Source organism: Peromyscus maniculatus, chromosome 4 (assembly GCF_049852395.1).
Source record: "Peromyscus maniculatus bairdii isolate BWxNUB_F1_BW_parent chromosome 4, HU_Pman_BW_mat_3.1, whole genome shotgun sequence".
Classification (NCBI taxonomy): Eukaryota; Metazoa; Chordata; class Mammalia; order Rodentia; family Cricetidae; genus Peromyscus; species Peromyscus maniculatus.
In genome coordinates this window covers 108,070,504-108,090,914 of record NC_134855.1, presented here as the reverse complement: position 1 = coordinate 108,090,914, position 20,411 = coordinate 108,070,504, and the positions used below count along the sequence as shown (strand labels likewise).

General features: G+C 47.8%; 1 protein-coding gene across 1 annotated transcript in view; it reads right to left on the bottom strand.

Annotated features, from left to right (window-relative positions):
• Tgm6 (transglutaminase 6) overlaps nucleotides 1–19,944 on the bottom strand; it is a 30,269-nt gene extending 10,325 nt beyond the window's left edge. The window contains exons 1-6 of the mRNA XM_076568421.1: nucleotides 19,788–19,944; nucleotides 6,515–6,688; nucleotides 5,743–5,985; nucleotides 4,461–4,579; nucleotides 2,331–2,459; nucleotides 347–524 (exon numbers count right to left, since the gene is read on the bottom strand). Of these exons, the coding sequence (XP_076424536.1) occupies nucleotides 347–524; nucleotides 2,331–2,459; nucleotides 4,461–4,579; nucleotides 5,743–5,985; nucleotides 6,515–6,688; nucleotides 19,788–19,944 (1,000 nt within the window). The remainder of the gene's footprint in view (nucleotides 1–346; nucleotides 525–2,330; nucleotides 2,460–4,460; nucleotides 4,580–5,742; nucleotides 5,986–6,514; nucleotides 6,689–19,787) is intronic.
• Between the last annotated feature and the right edge of the window lie 467 nt (nucleotides 19,945–20,411).

Sequence of the window (20,411 nt, the reverse complement as noted above, 5' to 3'; positions counted from 1 at the left end):
AAGTCCTCTGGAGTCTCTCAGAGGGCTTTGCTGGAGATGCTGCTGTCACCCTCACGTGGGTAGGCAGGTTCTGGATCTACACAGCAATGCCATGTACCTACCTTTCTGAGGGGATCCGAGGACCACAGGGCTGACCCATGACAACCAATGAGGTCGAGGCAGAGGGAGGATTTAGGCTAAATAAAATACCAAATGCCAAAGAGACAGACTGTTTGTTTTCTCTGTTCTTTAACCTGATTGCTCTCTCCTCTTCATTAACGAAAACCGATGGAGGTACATGCAAATCTATGCAAACACATGCACACCAAGGGCTGTATGTGCTGCTGGGAGGCTTTTCTTCCCCTACCTGTGCACATGACTCCAGCAAAGACCCAGCACTGGCCGTACTTGACTGGTTTGTATCTGCCCTTGAACCACTTCTGCAGGATGGCCACACTGCCACGCCAGTTCAGTGGGCTGGTGCCGCCGCCATATTTGCCCTGCCACTGGCCTTGTACCACACCCCGGTCATTGTTGCTGTTCACCTGGGCAGAGAGGGTGTGAGTCAGTCACTGGGCCGCCATCTCCACCTTCCTTGTCAAATCATCTGCCCTTGGAGTCCCAAGTCAGTGGGGTCGCCAACGGGTTTAAGTTCCCTGAAAGTTAGGGCACTCTGCTTTCTTAAAATACCAGTGTGTGTGTGTGTGTGTGTGTGTGTGTGTGTGTGTGTGTGTGTGTGTGTGTCTGTCTGTCTGTCTGTCTGTCTGTCTGTCTGTCTGTCTAGAATGTACAACACATGATTAGCCTGCAAGAGGCCTGGGATTTGATCTCAAACACCTCCCCGAACACAAAACTAAATAAAGCCCATTTTTACACTAAAAACTTTCAGTTATCTTCAATTTGGATAGTCTGTTGTCAAAAGCCACCTATGATTTGGGAGTATTTCCTGCTTCAAATATCTGTATATTGGTTAATTTTGGGGCTGCCAGTGGTACTGTGATCACAGCAGCAGTCTGGTGCCTGTTGGACGCTGCTCTGTGTCAAGCACGGTCCTAAGGATTTTACGTCAAGAGAGTTAACTTGTTTTAAGTCCAGTGTAAGGTCTTTTATCTTCCTGTATCTGCTGTGTCCCTTTTCCCCAGAGAAGAAAAGTGAAATTCCAAGGGATTAGGGGACCTGCCTAACTGGGTTAGCAAAGGGGTGATCCCTGAGTTCAGGACTTGCTGTGACTTGCAGCCTGGGATCCTTCATTGGTGTTGACTCTGACCTCCATCATCACTCTGAGGTCTTGGGGGACCAAGGGCACCTGAGAAATACAGCTTTACTTTTAGAATCCCATGACCTTGACAACCACATGGGGTCGAGGCTGCTATTAATGATAGACTCTCCCAGAGTACCAGGAAAGCTGCTGTGAGATTGTGTCTCCTAGAAATGTCAGGGAAGCTATACCCATGATACGATGAGACCAGGAGAAACGGTCTACCCCAGGGGGGAGCTCCCTAATTTGTTATACCGTACCAAGTGCTCAAACCTAAAATCATATATACACAAGTAACGTTAAACAGACTAAGAAGATTGTATTTATATATTTAAATAGTATATATTTTAGCATCACACACACACACACACACACACACACACACACACACACACACACACACCAATAACAATGGAATAAAAAGTGGCCATGCTTTTGAGAGGGAAAAGGGGGAGTGGTACATGGAGAGACTGGAGGGCAGAAAGGGATATAATTATATTTTAATTAAAGAAATAAAAATAATAATAAAAACAGTAGGCTCTCTTCTGGCCTTTTGTGGCATGTGGCCTCCAGCTTATGATCAGTTAAAGTAAATACTCCTTCCCTGGAGAAGTGGGGCCTGGGCCCGTACACCTTTGCCTGAAATGTCCTGGGACTGCTTTGACCACAGAAGTGAGATCACTGGCCAGTCCCAGTTTCCAGTCCCCACCAGCCTGGAGGCCTGAGTGAGGGTTGGGAAGTCCAGCAGGCATGGCATAGGCAGGAAACAAGGAGCCCCCAACTACCAGAGCTAAAGGCTTGAGATAGATGACTCTAGCCAACCACCTTGGGGGTGGAGCCACAACCATCCAGGAACCCCCAGCAGAAGCATCCAGGAGCTGGGGTAAGCCAGTCCCATGGTGTCCTGCCAAATTCTTGACCTACAGAATTGACTGTAACACAGGGTGTGTTAGCATAGTCTTTGGGTGTGGCTGGTTATGCAGCAGTATGAAAAGCAAGAGGTGACTTGGTAAAATTCTTAGAGTTCGGTGCCGGGACTAGTTTGGGGTGTCCTTGAAGGAAGGGCATGTAAAGATGGTAGTGGCCTCCTTACCATAGCACTGATGATTCTGGTAACATAGACTGGGTCATGGCGGCGGGACACATCCGTGGCTGGGTCCTCCTGGTGACTAGGACTTCGGTCCAGGATGGAGAGGCAGATGTTCAGGATGTCCTCTTCAAACTGCTCCCAGAAAAGCTGCACTCAGAGGCCAGGGCCTTATCTATATTCTAGGCCCTCCCGCAGCCCCACCTGATCTGTGGCTTGTGTTTGTATCAGTTTGCACCAACTCCCCCTGGGGACATTAAAAATCCTTCTTCAAAGGGTCATCTTGGAACCAGAAGCTCAACCTTCCCAAGATTCCCCATGGTGGTCCTTGAGCCACATACCTACTTTACTGACACACTCCTTTGCTCTACGTGTGTCATGGACATTTGGACCAGCTGATAGCATTTAACAACTAGGATTTTTCATTCAAATTATCTCTGAGAATATGGAAGGTTTAACAGTGCTGGGCTCCCGTGGTAGGAAGAGGTGGTTGCTAAGGGTGGTAACTCTTTAGATGGACCCTCAACTTCCAGTGTATTATCACTGACCAGTCCCTGAGCCTTTAGTGCTTTTGACCCCCAGCCTGTCCTTACCTGGGCAGCCTCATGTGGCATCTGGAGCCTACTCAGGCAGAGTCCTTTAGCAGACTCTATGCTCCCTTGATTTCTACTCTCAGTTGCTTGGGCTGCTCCCCATCCTGCCCACCCCCCTCCTGCCCACCCCTCTCTTGCCCATTTAGGTCTTGCCCAGCTCTGCGGACCCGAACCTACTATCTATTGTCCCATATGTGGTTCCTTTCACCTTCTCCTGAGCTGCTTTTGCTCCATTCCATACACGCCCCTCCCCCCATTTTCTTCACCCACTGGGACTGGTCTTGTAGCTACAGTCAGCCCTATGTCTATAGGTTCTGTATCCTTGTGTCTGAATTGGATAGATATACGTTTTTTTTCCCTTGTCATTCCTTGAACATTGCAGTGTGACTATTTAGCATTTCCACTGTTTTGGCATTAGAAGCGACTTCGAGAGAAACCAAACACACACAGGCATCCAGGCCCCACACAAATCTGTCTCTTAGAGAAGGGACTTGGGCATCTGTGGGTTTTAGGGTCTGCAGTGGGGACTGGAACCAGTTTTCTTCAGACATGGATGGGCTCTCAAAGCAGACTCTCAGACCAACAGTGTCAGCATGACTTGGGAACATGCTTAAAATGCAGATTCCTAGGCCTGGCCCTACAGCCGCTTAAGTCAGACTCTCAGAGGGAGGAACTTGGCCACCTGTGATTTTAGGAGATCCCCTGTGACTCTGATACATGCTCTTGTTTGAGAACCACTGATTGAAGCTACTTATATTTCCACACAGAACTGACTTTTAACTCTAAACGGTATCCAAAGCTCCCCCTTTTCAAGGGTCCAGGATAGGCCTTAGCATGGGGAGGGAGACTTGTGATGGGTGGTATTTGAGTGAATGAGTAAATGAATGAATAAATGAATGATTTTGTCTGCCTTAAGTCAGCCCAGCTTGCCCTTCCTAGGAAGAGGTAGGTAGACAGAAGTCTCCCAGGCTGCCTTTACCACCCCAGCCCTGGGCCACCCGCTCTGGTTGTGCCCCTGAAGACCTGCCCGTAGTCCCAGCCCTGGTCCACCCCCTCTGGTTGTGCCCCTGAAGACCTGCCCGTAGTCCCAGCCCTGGTCCACCCCCTCTGGTTGTGCCCCTGAAGATCTGCCCGTAGTCCCAGCCCTGGTCCACCCTCTCTGGTTGTGCCCCTGAAGACCTGCCCGTAGTCCCAGCCCTGGGCCACCCCCTCTGGTTGTGCCCCTGAAGACCTGCCCGTAGTCCCAGCCCTGGGCCACCCCCTCTGGTTGTGCCCCTGAAGACCTGCCCATAGCCCCAGCCCTGGGCCACCCGCTCTGGTTGTGCCCCTGAAGACCTGCCCGTTGTCCCAGCCCTGGGCCACCCCCTCTGGCTGTGCCCCTGAAGACCTGCCCATCATCCCAGCCCTGGTCCACCCGCTCTGGTTGTGCCCCTGAAGACCTGCCCGTAGCCCCAGCCCTGGTTCACCCGCTCTGGTTGTGCCTCTGAAGACCTGCCTGTAGTCCCAGCCCTGGTCCACCCCCTCTGGTTGTGCCCCTGAAGACCTGCCCGTAGTTCCAGCCCTGGGCTCGGATGTGCTTCTCCACGCCTCGGAAGATGATGCCACTGTCGTTAAGCACGTACTCTTGCCTCTCTTCCTCTGAGTCCAGAAACACATCGTCCTCTGAAAAGCAGTCAGCAGGCCACAGAGGCTGGGGCTTTGTCCCTACTGACCTGGGGAGGGCTTAGCCACATGAGAGAGCCTGAGGGCTGACATGGTCAGGACAGGGAAAGCGGCTTACTGGCTCCATGCCCCTCTCCGCTAAGATATCCTTTCTAGGTGTTTTTTTTCCTTCCAAGCAGGGCCTAACCCTTTCAATCTTGATCCATCTGATGTTCCACCTTGATGCCAACAGCACCTTATATTTTCTAAACATTAATAAGGTCCTGATCCTAGCTACCCCTGCCGAGACCTTGTCATAGGACTATGTTGCTGCACTAGCCAGGTGAATTCCCACCTCATCTGCAAGAGTTAGGCACCATTATTAGTCCCACCTTGCAGGTGTGGAAACGGCCTCCTTCAGGGACACAGCTTAGAGCAGCCTGACCCGCCCCACATGCATGGATGCTTTAGAGCAGCCTGACCCGCCCTACATGCATGGATGCTCTCTGCATCTTAGAACAGCCTGACCCGCCCCACATGCATGGATGCTCTCTGCATCTTAGAGCAGCCTGACCCGCCCCACATGCATGGATGCTCTCCGCATCTTAGAGCAGCCTGACCCGCCCCACATGCATGGATGCTCTAGAGCAGCCTGATCCGCCCCACATGCATGGATGCTCTCTGCATCTTAGAGCAGCCTGACCCACCCCACATGCATGGATGCCCTCTGCATCTTAGAGCAGCCTGACCCGCCCCACATGCATGGATGCTCTCTTACCCACTCTTGAGCTTCTCCTACTTTTCTCAGCCCCCATTTGACCTCCTGGCTTCTCATATCAGAAGCCTCTATCTTCCTGCCCCCTCACACAGGTTCTATCGTCATGCCTGATATTGTGGGACCTACATCTATCTGGTCCTGGCTCTTGTCTTCCTATCCCTTATCTTGCTTCCAAGGCTCCCCCCTGGCTCCCCTCCCCCCCCCCCCCCCCCCCCCGCAGATAGACCTGCCTCTGAGGACATGGACGGACATACCACTTCAACTTTCTTTTACTATTATCTGGAGGTCTGTGAATAGCTAAGAAAGTGCCAAGAAAATTGATTTTTAGAGTTAAAAATAAATTTCAGCAAGTAGGCTAATTCAGATCTTCCAGGGGACCCTCGGTCTCAGTTATGGAAGCTCCTACCTGGGCACCAGGGATTGAACAGGAGAATAAAGTGGCCCAGCCTGCGGTCACTGTGTTTCCGGCGGGAGGAGGCCCTGGCACTCAGCAGGTATCGGCCAATGACTGCATTGGAAGGGCTCGCAAGGCTGACGGTGACGGTGTTCTCTGTCTGTTCCCCTTGTGCAGCTGTCCAGAGGTCACCTATCTCTAGCTCTGCTGTCTGGAATATGGCTTTGGTGTGGAGAGCCTCAGATGCATGGGGCCCTGGCAGGGAGGAGAAGGGATCAAGAGACTCTGCTCTTAAATATGTTGCTTTAGAGAAGCAGAAATGCTATAGGCCCAGAAGCCCAGAGTTTATCCTCCAAATGCTGGAAGGCTGTAAAGAGAAGGACTGGGCAAGCTCAGGGAGCCCAGGGGGAGAGTGGACACCTCTCAGCAGCCTTGGCTCTCCACTATCCCTTGGGCAAAGGAGAAAGTGACAGCTAGCCTCTTCTCTGGCTGGAAAAAGAAAGGATTTTGGCTCCCAAAGTGCGTGAGTATTTTCCATGACCGTCAAGAGCCCTTAACATACATGGATTCCTTTACATACAGAGGGCTCCAGAAAGGTTACCTCCACAGCTGGCTGCTGTGTACTGGTGGCATTTTCCACCTTTCCCTTGGAAATGATCAGAAGCCCACTTCCCAGGGACCCGCTTCCCTCCAAAGTCTGGGCTACTAACTGAAGAATCTCAAATTACTGTTCATAAAATCAGTAGTCTGGGAACCAGCAGGGGTTCTGGCAAAGGCCAGTTACCTGTCTCCACAGTGAAGATGAGGGCCTCCTCGCTGTCCAGGACTCCACTCAGCTCCAGGGTGAGATTGAATAACTGGCCCCTTCGAACCACCAGCTCAGGGCAAGGGTAATCTTGGGTGTGGTGGGCTGTACCATTTTCTGAATGTTGCCAGTCCACCTTGGTGATTCTGACCCCTAAACAGGGAGAGGAGAGAAGTGAGGTCAAGCTTTTGAGGCAACTTCATCTGTCTCCGACTGTCCTCCATCTGCTTCATCCTGGCAGTACTGGTCCGTCTATTTACGACATACCATTGGTTCTCTTAAATTCTGTAAAGTCCTTAGGCCTTGAATCCTAGCTGAGGTAGGTGGATCTCTGTGATTTTTGAGCCAGCCTGGTCTACACAGCAAGCTCCAGGCCAACCAGAGCTATATAGTGAGACCCTGTCTCAAAACAACAAAAACCCCAAGCCCCAAACAAACAAAACAAGCAAAAAACTCACACAAACAAAATGCAAAAGTCTGAAAGTTGAAACTATAATGCAATTTCTTGTTCAGGTTCACCTGAGAACATGGGCATACCACCTTAACTTTCTTTTGCTGTTGTCTGGAGGTCTGTGAATAGCTAAGAAAGTGTCAAGAAAATTGATTTTAGAGTTAAAAATAAATTCAGCAAGTAGGCTAATTCATATCTACAGAATAGACCAATGCCGAAGATTGGTGACATATTCTTTCCATCAGCTTGCTGTCTGGGTGCCGAGATAGATTGGTGGACAAGAGAGACATGGTGCTGTCTTCAGTGATTGTGGTAAAGCTCAGTGCTCATGGGCGGGGCCTCTGAGTCAACTGCAGTGACCAGAGCTTGACTTGACCATCTATTGGACGAACTACTTCCTCCTTGAACTATCTATATTTTACTTTCCTTCTCAGTAGAATGGGGATAATGATGCCATTGGAGAGGTTCTCGGGACAACTTCTTGTCATTTAGATCACTCAAAACATGAGAAATAAATATTCATCGTTATGTTCCAAATAAGCAGGTGCATCACTTGAGTGGTTGAGTCCACATGTGGCTAATTACTGTTTAGACACGTGCTGTCAGGAACATAAGAGCTCAAAGGACAAGGACAGAGGGGCCTAATGAAGTCTAAAGAGTGACAAACAAGATGTCCTTTCGAAGGTGGCATTGAGGCTAAGTCTTCAATTGGTGGGGCCTCTCTTGGGGAGAGAAGAATGATGGATCTGACCTCGATCTCAGAATCCTCATCCTTTGTCTATTTGAGGTCGGTTTGTTTAGCGATTGCGTGTTGTACTGAGTACTGGGGACCGAACAGTCTATGGCACTTCTGACGTTTAGGGAGAAGCTGCTGTGAGGGTAGATTGTTACCAGCAACAGACCACCAAAACTTGGAGGGAGACAAGGAATGGGCTGTGGTACTTGTATATCCATGGGCACTGTTGTACAGGTACATTCCTTCTTGTATTCCCCCCCCTCTGCTTCCTGTCCACCACAGGGGGAACAGTCCTCTTCTGCCACACATTCTTGTCACCAAGATGTTGTGCTCAGGCATGTGTAGGTCCAAACTGAATCCTCTGAAACACGAACTAAAAATAAACCCTCCCTCCTTTATGTCAGGTATTTAGTGACATTGCTTGAATAGAGTTTGGTCTCCACCACATCCCACAGGAGTAAGTCTGCATGGCATGTTACATGTCTCCTGACCAGAATGCCATGTGTTCTGATAAAGTTGTGACAAGCATTCATATACTTAACTATATTGAACTAAAATCGATTTCTTATTTACTTTTTATAGTACAATTGGAATATAATAATTGTGAAATCGTAACTGGAGCCACTAATATACATCAAATTAGTTCCAAGAAATTTAATGACAAGAAAGCTGATGCATTAGCAATCTGCTGCTGTTTAATCAGTTTGCTAACCTCAGAGTTTAGCTGAGGGAAACCAGAATTGCTGTGTCATCCTGGGTGCCAGCTAGGTTTTCGTCAGCTTCACACAAACTATAGTTATCTGGGGAAATAGAACCTCAAAGAATTGCCTTCATCAGCTTGGTCTATGGTGCATTTTCTTGATAGTTAACTGATACAGCAGGGCCCATTCCACTATGGGGAGTACCATCATTAGGCAAATGGGTCTGGGCTGTATAAGAAAGGTAGCTAAGCCAGCCTGGGGAAGCAAGTCAGTAAGCAGCATTCCCCTGAGATCTCTTCCTCAGTTCCTGCCTTCAGGGTCCTGCCTTGAGCTCTTGCTCTGGTTTCCCTTGATGATGGACTATGACCTGGAAGTGTTAGCTAAATAAACCGTTTCTTTCTTAAGTTGGTTTTGGTCAGTGTTTTATCACAGCAACAGGGAGCAAATTAAGACACGTTGTTTTCTGTGAGTCAGGAGCTTGCTCAGTGCTCATCTGGCCACTGCACCTCTGGAGAGCCTCCTGGGCTCAATCGCACACCAGCTGGGCTCTATTTGCCTGAAAGCCTGTTTGGGGCTGGAGGACCCACTTCCAATGCACTTAACACACTTAGTTGGAGAAGTCGATCTAAGTCAGAACTTTAGTTCTTTTCCACATGGGACTCTCCTTGTGCCTAAGTGTCCTATGACTGGGGACACCTGGTTTGCCTCTGGGCAAGTGATCCAAGAGACTGAGGATGAAGCTGTAAACCTTTTGTGTTGTGACCTAAGAAGTCTCACTCTGCTATCACTACCACATTCCATTAGTTACGGCAGTTACAAAGGTCTGCATAGATTCAAGGACAGGAAACATTCCACCTCTTGAAGAAAACATATCACTCATAGTTTTTCAAAGAATATAGAAGGTAAGAAATGTAACGCTATGATGTGAAATTGAACTAATATTGTTATGGGTTAGATATAAAATGTCCCCAGCTAGTGGTGCTCTTTTGGAAGGTCCTGGAAGCTTTAAGAGATGGGTTTTAGGTAGAGGACAGAGGTCACTCACTGAGTGGGATGTGAGTCCTTGGGAGAGTCTTATTCTTCTTGTGACTGTTTCCTGTCTTCATGAGATAAAAAGCTCCTCCACCACATGCTCAGGCACCATGATTTTCTGCCCACGGTCTAAAGGACCATGGCCTAAAACTGCTAAAACTGCCTTTTGAACTGAATCTTTCTTCCTTCAAGTTACTCTCAGGCCTTTTGTCATAGCAACAAGAAATGTACTGATATAAATATCTTTAAAGAGTTATTTCCAGCCGGGCGGTGGTGGCGCACGCCTTTAATCCCAGCACTCGGGAGGCAGAGGCAGGCGGATCTTTGTGAGTTCGAGGCCAGCCTGGGCTACCAAGTGAGTTCCAGGAAAGGCGCAAAGCTACACAGAGAAACCCTGTCTCGAAAAAACCAAAAAAAAAAAAAAAAAAAAAAAAAAAAGAGTTATTTCCTGCCTAAGGGTACCTGGGATCCTGCTTCTATTTTGTTTGGTGTATACAGCAGGCATACACTAATTGTGGGCAGAGACACTGAATAGGTTTTATTTAGTAAGATTTCCTATGAAACAAGTAGTTTTCTAAGTACTTTTTAATTTTATTTTAATATTTTATTATTATTATTTATGTGTATTTGTACTTTGCTATGGGTGTTAGGTCTCCTGAAACTGGAGTTACAGACAGGTGTGAGCTTCCATGTGGGTGTGGGGAATTGAACCTGGGTCCTCTGGAAGAGCAGTCAGTGCTCTTAACCATTGAGCCATCTCTCCAGTCCCCCTAAGTATTTTATAAATGCTATGTTCTTTAATCTTCATTAACCATTTGAGGGATGTTTGTCTCAACTTTACAAATGGAAACAGGAAGAGTCACAGAACTTTGTAAACAGTGGAGCTTAGATTCTGGCACTTGAGTCTGTACGTGCATAGAGCCCCTATACTCTGTTACCTTTGCTTTTGATCCCATAAGCATCACAGACCCAGAAGTTCAAGACTCTAAAATACAAGAGGAGCCTGTATCCTGGACATTGTAACAGCGGTTTGGCAAGGGTCATGATCTGAAGAAGACAGATGTGGTGATTTGAGTGAGGAGTATTCCCTAGAGTCTCAGGCATTTAAACACTTAGTTGCCAGTTGGTGGCACTGCTTAGGGAGCATTAGGTAGTACAGTCTTGCTGGAATAGTATGTCACTGGGGACAGGCTTTGAGATTAAAAGCCTTGTTCCACTTTGAGATCAATCTCTCTGCTTCATGCTTGTATTTGAAGATGTGAGCTCTCAGCTTCCTGTTCTGGCTGTCATACCTACTGCTGGCTGCCACACACTTCTCTGACATGATGGACTTCTCTCCCTCTGGAACCGTAAGTCAAATAAACTCTTTCATCTATAAGTTGCTTTTAGTAATGTTTTTTTTTTTGTTTGTTTTAATCCACAGCCACAGAAAAGTAACTAATACAGAATAACTAATGCAGAAGTTGGTACCGGAGAGTGGGTTGCTGCTGAGAAGAACCTGAGTATGCTGTTATTTGGGAGAATGTGGAAGTCTTTGGAACTTTAGATTTGAAAAGCCACTGAATGTGGTAAGCAGAGCTTTAGCTGTTTGGATAGGAGTCCTGAAGATAGAAGTACTGAGAGTAATGTGGACTGTAGAGGTTTAGCTCAAGAGGTCTCAGAAGAAAGTGAAGATTTTAATAGTAACTGGGCTAGAGGCCATTCATGTGATATTTTTGGCAAAGAATCCAGCTGCCTTCTGTCTGTGTCCTGAGAACTTGCCTGAAGCTAAATTAGAAAGCAAAGGACTAATTTCACTGGTAGAAAAAATTCAAGACTACTTGATGTTGGAACTGTGGTATGATAATTATTGATAATCCTTCTGCAAGTCTACAATGAACAAGAGCAAGTGGGTCAAAATGAAATACAAAATGCACAGTTTAGAGAGAAGAGCACTAGGATGCTTAATGTCACAGTCAAGGCATGTGCTAGAAGAGGCTGTGATTGTTAAGGAGAACAGCACTGTTGAGGAGAGATCTGCTTTGCACTGGAGTAAGGAAAGGGTGCCCTCAGGGAAAGACCCCACCCAGCTAAGTTTCCAACTAGTGAAGGAGCACAAGCAGTTCTCTTTTCCCAGAAAGGAGCTGGACAAAAAATGTTGGTGCTGATATGATTCAAGGGTCTATCCCATACTGGAGCCAGACTTGGCGGTGTTGTCCACATGGTGCTGGCTTTATGGGTATAGAGGATGGGGGAGTAAAGAGGTTGTGGATTATTCCTCTGTAGTTTCAGAGAGCTGCTGAGGCCAGATAGTGTGTGGCAGGGGAGTCCCTGCATGAGAGGGAAAGAGGTCTTCATAGGCCGTTGCATGAAGCTGTGAAAGTGAAGCCTGAATTGCATTGGAGATCAAAGATGTTGGAGATGTCAGAGCCATGATATATCTGTCTGTAAGAGCTACATACAGGAAGTGGAACCAGCTCAGGAGAGAGATGTGTGTTGCAGGCAGAAAAGCTGGAAGGATGGAGCCATCTAAGTCCTTTGATGATGGCCACAAAGCTACAGGACTTCGTGTTTCCCTAACTGGGTTCTGGTCTGGCTTTGGTCCAGTATTTCTTTACTATGTCCCCATTCTTTCCTATTGGAATGATAATGTATATTCTATGCTATTATATGTTGGGAGTATGTAATTTGCTTTTTTATTTTACAGGTGGTTACAATTAAAAGATTGCCTGAGTTTCAGAAGAGATTTGGACCTTTAAACAGTGTCGAGACTGTGAACAAACATGGGGACTTTTAAAGTTAAATCATAAACATTTTGCATTACGATATAGCCACAAACCTGCGTTGACCAAGGAGTAGAGTGTAGTAGTTTGAATGAGAAATGTCCTCGACAGACTCGGGTATTTGAACACATGGTTCCTAGTTGGTGGAACTGTTGAGGAGGCTTAGAAGGTGTGGCCTTGATTTACAGAAGAATGTCACTGGGGATGGGCTTTAATGTTAGAAGCTTCACACCACTTTTAGTTTTCTCTCTTCTTTGTGCTTGGGTGTGAGAATATGAGCTCCTGGATTCCTGCTCTGGGTGTCGTGCCTCCTGCTTGGTGCCATGCTTCCTCACTGTGATGTTCTCTTATCCCTCTGGACCAGTAAGTCAAATAAGCTCTCCTTTGTATAAATTGCTTTTGGTCCTAGTATTTTGTCACAGCAGCAGAGCAGTAACCAATACAGTAGATGAAAATGCCTACCTTTTTAATGATTATAGTATATTTAATTATTTTTTTAGCCCAAAGACAATTTTAATAGAATTTGAAAGAAAAATAACAGGGCAGGCAAGCTGTAAGTCTCAGCAGTGCTGGGAGGACAGAGATGGAGAAGAGGAAGAGGGAAGCCACGCCTCTTCAGTTAGGGTCCTAGAAAGCAGACACATTTGGCAACGGACACTGAAAGCCACTATAAAAAGGGGCAGGGTTCTGCGGAGAAACAATGAGAAGGTCCAAAGGAGACTCCAGTCCCCCAAATTCCAAATATCTAGAATACCCCAAATATTCAGAAATGGGCTCAGCCTGGACTATAGGAGGATTTCTGGTGGTTAGATAAAAGCCTGCATTCCTCAGAACTTGTGAAGCTGGTTCCCGAATACCAGAAGGAGTCATTTCCCTTATCACTGGCAGAGGGGACAAATGGCTACCTGTGGTGCCTACTCAGATACCAAAGTGCATGCTGGCCTCTAGGCTCACAAGCACTTGTTACATATTTCTAAGTTACATTAGGGTCCTTTTCAACTCCCCTACCCTAAACTCCCTCCAGTTCATGGACTTCCCTCCCCGCAGCTACTCATTCTCCTTATAACCCTGCTATTTCTCAATATCTGACCACACCCCTCTCTCTTTGTCCCTCCCTTTTCTCCCTCATTCTACTCTCTCCTGTCTATCTGTGATAAGGATGCAGATGCCTCAGAAGGTGACAGGAGCTGGTGGGATCTATGATAAAGGAATAGGAAACCAGCACAGATTCCCATGACCGAAGGCTTAAGCCCCCTCATCAAGTCCCACCCCCTTTATAACCACCCTGAGCCATGTCAGGACCGAGATAATTACCTCCCAATAACCTTGTTGCCTATTCCTGTGGTATGAGTCAGAACCACGATTATCACTAAGCTTGAATCTCAGAAACCATCTCTCTCATAGCTCCCCAGACCAGGGTCAAGTCTCCTCAGCTGCCCTACCACTTACCTTTCTTCCTTCTTTACCTCTCCTTTTTTCCCTCTCTTTCTGACGGTGTTTAATGCTATCCAGGATTCCCTCAAATTCACTATGTAGGCAAGGATGATCTTGAATTCTTTTTTAAAATTATAGATTTTTTTGAGATTATAATATATACATCATTTTCTCCAATTTCCTCCCTCCACATCCATATACCCCTTGCACTTTCAAATTCATGGCCTCTTTGTCTTTAGTTATTTACACACACACACACACACACACACACACACACACACACACACACACACACACACACCTAAATACATAAATATATAACCTGCTCAGTCTACATAACATTATTTGTAAGTAAGCTTTGAACTCTGTCCTAAGTACCAGCAAAGGCACCTGTCACTAAACCTAGCTCCCTCAGCTGAATTCCTTTAAAAAATATATTATTATGCATATTTATGTGCATGCACAATGTGTGTGGGGGCATACATGTGCATGTATAATGTGTGTGGGGGCACATGGATGCACAGCACACACGTAGGGGTCAGAGGACAATTTTTTGGAGTTGGTTCTCTCCTTGCACCTTCACATGGCTTCTGGGAATTGAACTTAGGTCTCCAGGCTTGCACTGATAGCGCCTTTACTGCCTCTACCCACTGAGCCATCTCACTGGTCTGCCGAATTCCTGCAGCTCTTGAAGAGGTAGCTTACCCACCTAGACATGCCAGCGAGCTCCTCTTGATAAGCTAATTTATTTATTTATTTATTTATTTATTTATTTATTTATTTATTTATTTATTTATTTATTTATTTATTTATTTATGTTTTTCGAGACAGGGTTTCTCTGTGTAGCTTTGCGCCTTTCCTGGAACTCACTCTGTAGTTTTGGTGCCTGTCCCGGATCTTGCTCTGTAGACCAGGCTGGCCTCGAACTCACAGAGCTCCGCCTGGCTCTGCCTCCCGAGTGCTGGGATTAAAGGCGTGCGCCACCACCGCCCGGCAAATATCTTTATTCTTTCAACGTCTCCCCACTTCCCTTCCAACACTGCTCTTCCTGTTCTACCCTGGTAGTTTTGCAGGAAGATTAACCTAGAAATCGTGACCTGCCATCTCATGTCCCAGCTTTATACCTCTTCACAGTCCAGGAGGTCATGGTCCCCATCTCTCTGTGATTTGGCCCCTGGAGATGCCTCTAAGTCATTCAGACCCATCGGCATCACACCCTCCTGACTTGCTATCTATGAAATGGCAGTCAGGACTTGGAGCAGGGAGGCGGGGGGAAAAAGCCACCATTCTGGTGATTACTTCCTATTGTATCCTAACGTGTCTCTCCCTAGTTAAGGGAACAGTGAGACAAAAAGCATGGAAGAAGGAATCTTACGCATGAAGCAGTGTGAAGGAGGAAGTAGATACATTCACAGGTCACAGTCTGTCGAGATAACTCAGTGACACTTCCCCTTCATCCCAGCTCAGATACTGCTCTCTGACATGAAAGCATCTGTCCACAACCCATGTTCAAGGATGCTTTACACTTGTTTGCTTATATGTCTATCTCCTCTGTGCTAAGAGCTCTGTGAAGTTCAGCTCTGGCTCTTAGACTCCCTGGGCCCCTGGGAGTCTGGGTTAGGGCTTGGGACCTAACAGATGCTCAGTGAATTTTAGATAAGTGGTGAACCCCTCTCTCTGCCCCTTGGATGGGGTATGACAAGGAATCTAATGCTTGCCAGCAATCTGGGCCCTCCGTTGGTGGACCAGACCCCACCCACATCATGCTTACCCTATTCTCCCCACTCACACAGTCCTGTGCTCAGCCCTGTCTCTCCCCCAACTTCTTACTTTTGCAATAGTCATGAAGCAAGCCGCAATGTATCTATGTGGCCTCTGAGAAGAGCGGCAGACCTGCTGCTAACTCCTGGGGGGACCTGGGCGAGCTGTTCCCCCTCTTCTGGGCCTCAGTGGTTCCATCTGTGAAATGACCCAGAAGGACCTTACGGTTTGGGGAGTCTCTGGCTTGCTACGGAAACAAGTACCTCTGGTCCCCAAGCGCTCCTCTTGATCTTCTAATCAGTGTGCAGATGTGGAGGTGGTTCCACAGCTCCTTGCCAGGTGTCAGGGAGGGGTTGGGGGCAGGCAATACCTGATCTGGAACTTCTCTGGTTGACAGGTCCTCAGGCCTGAGGACAATGTGGAGAGCATATTACCAGTCCCTAGGCCTTCTCCCTTGGGGATTTGCAGGGTGAGCATTCAATCCCGGGCCCAGAGCCCACAAAGCCTCTGAGTCAAAGGCTGTGCCCACCAGTCAGAGAGGAAGAAGGGCACAATATGAGCACCGCAAGCCCCATAGACACCCCTCTCCCCCAAGGCTTTTCCCATTTCCTTCCCTTTTTTTCTTTCACCATCACCTGTCAGCTTTTCTTTGCATCTTGGTCAGGCACTGTGAACAAAGGCTCAGAGGTACACAACTGAATTCCAGTATAGCTTGCGTTCCTTGAGGGCTGTGTGAACTGAAGCCAGTGAATGGACCTTTCTGAAACTCAGTCTCCTGGTAGGAGCAGTTTGTTGATAATTCTTGCTAGCGAGTATTAGAGGATTAAATGAAATAATCCAGAGTATTCAGAACATGACCTGACACATACTAGGAACTCAGCAAATATGTTGTTCATCATGTTACCACCATCAGTATTTACACAATACCTGCCGGCTGCCACTCCAGTGTTCTGCCAATTAATGCCATTCTGACTCATGTGCTTGCTGCTGCCTCTGTGGCCCTGTGAAAATTGTTGGGGCCTCTCTGAGGCTCAGTTGCCCTTCCCTGGGAAGGGGTGGTTATAACACCTTCCTCCTATGGTTTTGAGAAGCACTGAGTAAAGTAGGCAAAGACCAACTGTACCAGTTAGACCAGGAGATTTCGAGAGTGGAAAGGGACGCCATTAACAAACACGGCAGAACAACAGGCTCCAACCAGGGGGGATGATGTCCCTGTGAATAGGGCACTTAGCTCCAGATCCAGTTAGGGGCTCTGTAGATGGGGGTTTTGAAAATGTCACCTCCTTTCCAAAACCACTTCCCCTCTCTTTGGCCATCCATGCCACTCCACTGCTCATATACATTGGTTTTCATTTCACTCTTTCTTTTTCAGCCCTGCCTGAAGTTACTGCCCTGCCAGCCTTGGAACAATTTTTAGCTCATCTTATTCAATCCATCCTGTTGCTATGGAGACACGGAGGCTCACAGTGCACAAGGGACTTCTCCTATTGCATGAGAGTCAACATGTCATTTCTCCCGCTCCAGGGACAAGAGTTTTAGAAACAGCCTGTTGCACTTCAGGTTACTCTCAATTTGGCCCCACCCCCACTCCTGTGCCCGCCGACCTCATGCCCTCCTCCTCTCCTAGCTTAGGTATTTACCAGCCATCCCTAAAGACCTGCATAACAGGAAGCCCTGTGTACAGAAGGTTGTGTCCCATTCACTTGCTCCCTGCCATGATCTTCACACCTACCCTAGATTTTCACACCTTTTCTTCTTCCACACCACAGTGACACCACAGAGCTAAGTGACAATTCTCTGTCCCAGCCTGGCGCGGTACCTAGTGAGACTGAGCACAAAAACCCTAGCTGAAGCCGGCCACATCTTCCAGACTCAGGCCTCAGTATAATTGTTTTTTAATGGGCCCCATTATGACTCTGCCCTTAGCATGCATCATGAACACCTGAGCTCCACAGCTAAATGATTAATCGGGGAGTTGCCTAAGGCCTTCTTGGGGCAACTGCTTCATCTCCCTTTTCTTCCTTGTCCTCTTGGGAGCCAGGGTCCCCCACACAAGTAGATAGTGGCCCATCAGCTTCAACCAATGATGACTAAGAGCCAGTCCTCATGGAGTATTTCACCATCTCTTAGGAGTTCTGAACTGAAAGGTTATTGTAATGCATTGATGGCTGAAGGGTCTCATTGCGTTTGCTAATACTCACCAACTGTTAGTAATAACTGAAGGCTCTGGCTGAAGAGAATTCTGGGACCATATCCAGGCTCTGTAGGAAAGAGCTCTGGGACCAACTAGAGATATCTGTCTGAATAGGACAGTAGGGAGGCCCTGGTGCCTCATTTATCTGTGCTCTGAGGAGGGAACACCCCAAAGAAGCTAGGAGGACCCAGAAAGCATAGGTAATTGAATTCAATATAACATTCAGTTTATACACTGGGCAGATTAGCTCTGATTCCAACATTTCATTTTACTTGTGAGTATGTCTATGATGTGAGCCTGGATGTTAGCTTTTATGTGCATGAATTCAGGCACATGCACTGAAGGTCAAAGCGCATCTTCACATGTCAATCCTCCCCTTCTGCATTGTTGGGGACAGGGTCTCTTTGTTGTCTGCTGCTGTATACACCAGGCTGGCTGGCCCATGAGCTCCTGGGGATTCTCCCGCCCTCATCTCCATCGATTACAGATGTGTGCCACTGTGCCTGGCTTTACATGCCTTCTGGGGATTTGAACTCAGACTCGTGTGCTTGCACAGCAAGCCTTAAATCACTAAGCCATCTTCCCAGCTCCTGACCCCAATATTTTACAGATGGAGACAAGTGGTCACCCATCAAAATAGTTACAGATCTGATACTGGAGCCCCATCGTTGACTTAGTCCTTCCTCAACAATAAAGTTTGGTCTTGCTAAATCAGTGCAGAGGGAAAGAGTGTGAAGGTCATGAAAAATATCTAACCCAGAGGGAAACAAAGTCAGCTCTCTCTACATCAGCACTGACAGGGAAGCAACGTCAACTTAGGAAATAGCACCTATCAAGGAGCCGGACAGCCTTGGCTGTCCACTAATGTGATCCACTACCATGAAGAATATGAAGAAATTAAAATATGACAAGGAAAAGTCACCTGCGTTGGAAAGACTAAAACAAAGGAAGAGTTAGTTGATTGACACATTTTCCCATGATGTTGAAGAGGGGAAAGTAGGAGGTGTAAAACCGGGAACATCCCTTAGAGACCTCTGACTGCGGGTTCCTGCTTCTGCTGGCTGGTTCCCACTGGATCCCGGCACCTGACAGGGTTTGCTGTTCCTATTCCCTGTGTGGGAGCTCTGCTGTGGGGACACATTTCCTGAGTCCATTGTCTTTTAGGCCCATGTGAGCTATTGTGTGGCAGCGTGAAGTACCCTGGATCCCTTCCCAGCAGGCCTGTGAAGTTGTGTGTATTATAACTCCCATGGTTCAGATGAGGCACCAATGGCAGCTCTCCCTGCCCAAGGTCATACTATTCTTTTCACCTCACAGGGAATTGCTCTTGCCCTCAAGTACATGGGTTCAAATTAGGAGAGAATGTGGCTTATGAGGTTCCCCAAGAGGCTTCGTCCTATGTCTCATCTGGGCCATGGTCCCCAATGATGTCCAGGAATGTCTCTGAATCTGCATGGTGTGTGTGTGTGTGTGTGTGTGTGTGTGTGTAGATGGGAGTCCTTCCCTCTCGATTCAGTTCCTGCCTCCTTCATCAAAGCACATGGAGCAGGTCTGACCCTAGCTGAGCCTTGGCCATGATTCACAGGGTGGTTTTGGGACTAGCTCTTCCATCTCCTGATGACTATGAGAGAGTGTCCTGTGGACTAACCAAATCTAAAATCCTAACAAGCAAAGATCAAAGTTTCATCCCAAATAACACCCCTCCCACCCCACACGTGTGAAAGCGCCTCTCGGGGACACCCATCGCCTGGGGTCCCCAGTTACTGCCCACTTACCTGCCATGCAACAGCCAGATGGACCTCCGTGTCTCCGTGCAGCAGTGTGTAGATCGTCAGGATTGTGTGCCAGAATCTCCAGTCAGATCCACATTAATGAAGAGCATCACAGGGCACTCCTAGGCAGCAAAGTCAGAGCTCAGGAGAGGCGTGGCTTCCTCACCCCAGCAATGACATCCATGAGACACATAATCACCCAGTAATTGCTTTGGTTTGCACCTAGAAGGTGTCCGGCGTGGGAGTGGCTCCAGCGAAGATGCCTTTGAAACATGGAGGTGAGGGCTGCGCTACAGGAGGAACAGGCCCAGGAAGGTCACAAGACTAAGGAGAAGCGAACCGGGAGAATGAGAGGAGCTAATGGTTACTATGGTCAGCCATTCTTACCATGTACAGCCCTCAGAAGTACCTGGGAGCTCAGAGGCACTTGAAGGCACATGATAGTAAAGCTTCAGTGTCAGGACCAGAGTCCAGGAGTCATGGTGCCCAGTCCAGGCTGTCTCTTCTCGTCCAGACAAGATGAGAAGAGTCTTGGGACCACAGCTGCCCTCTAGGTCCTCAGGCATGGGCCTGTGATTTTACAGGGACAGCACTCAGCACTCTGTACCCTTGCCAACACCTGCACACACCCCCAGTACAGGCCTTGCTTCTGCTGAGGAGCCCTGAGCTCTGGAGGAACCTTGAAACCACACAGCCTGGCCTGAAGCTCAGGTTCTCTCCATCCTTGAGTCTTAGCAAAGGGCGTACACATTTCCCTTGTTACTAGGAATCCTAAGGGAGTTATTAAGATAACCAGTAGGCAGAGACACATGCTCTGGAAGCTGGACTCAACTGTTCTTCCCTCACCAGAGACTGTGCGCTCTCCCCACCACTGGGAATCGGGGAGTTGCAGCATTCCTCTAGTGAATCTATCTCCTTCAATGTGTGCAAATAGTCCTACCTCTATGGGAGGTCTGAGCTTTGAGGGAGAAGACAGTGTTGCGGACATCTGGTATACCTACTTGGGAAGAGTCTTGCCTGGCTTTGGACATCT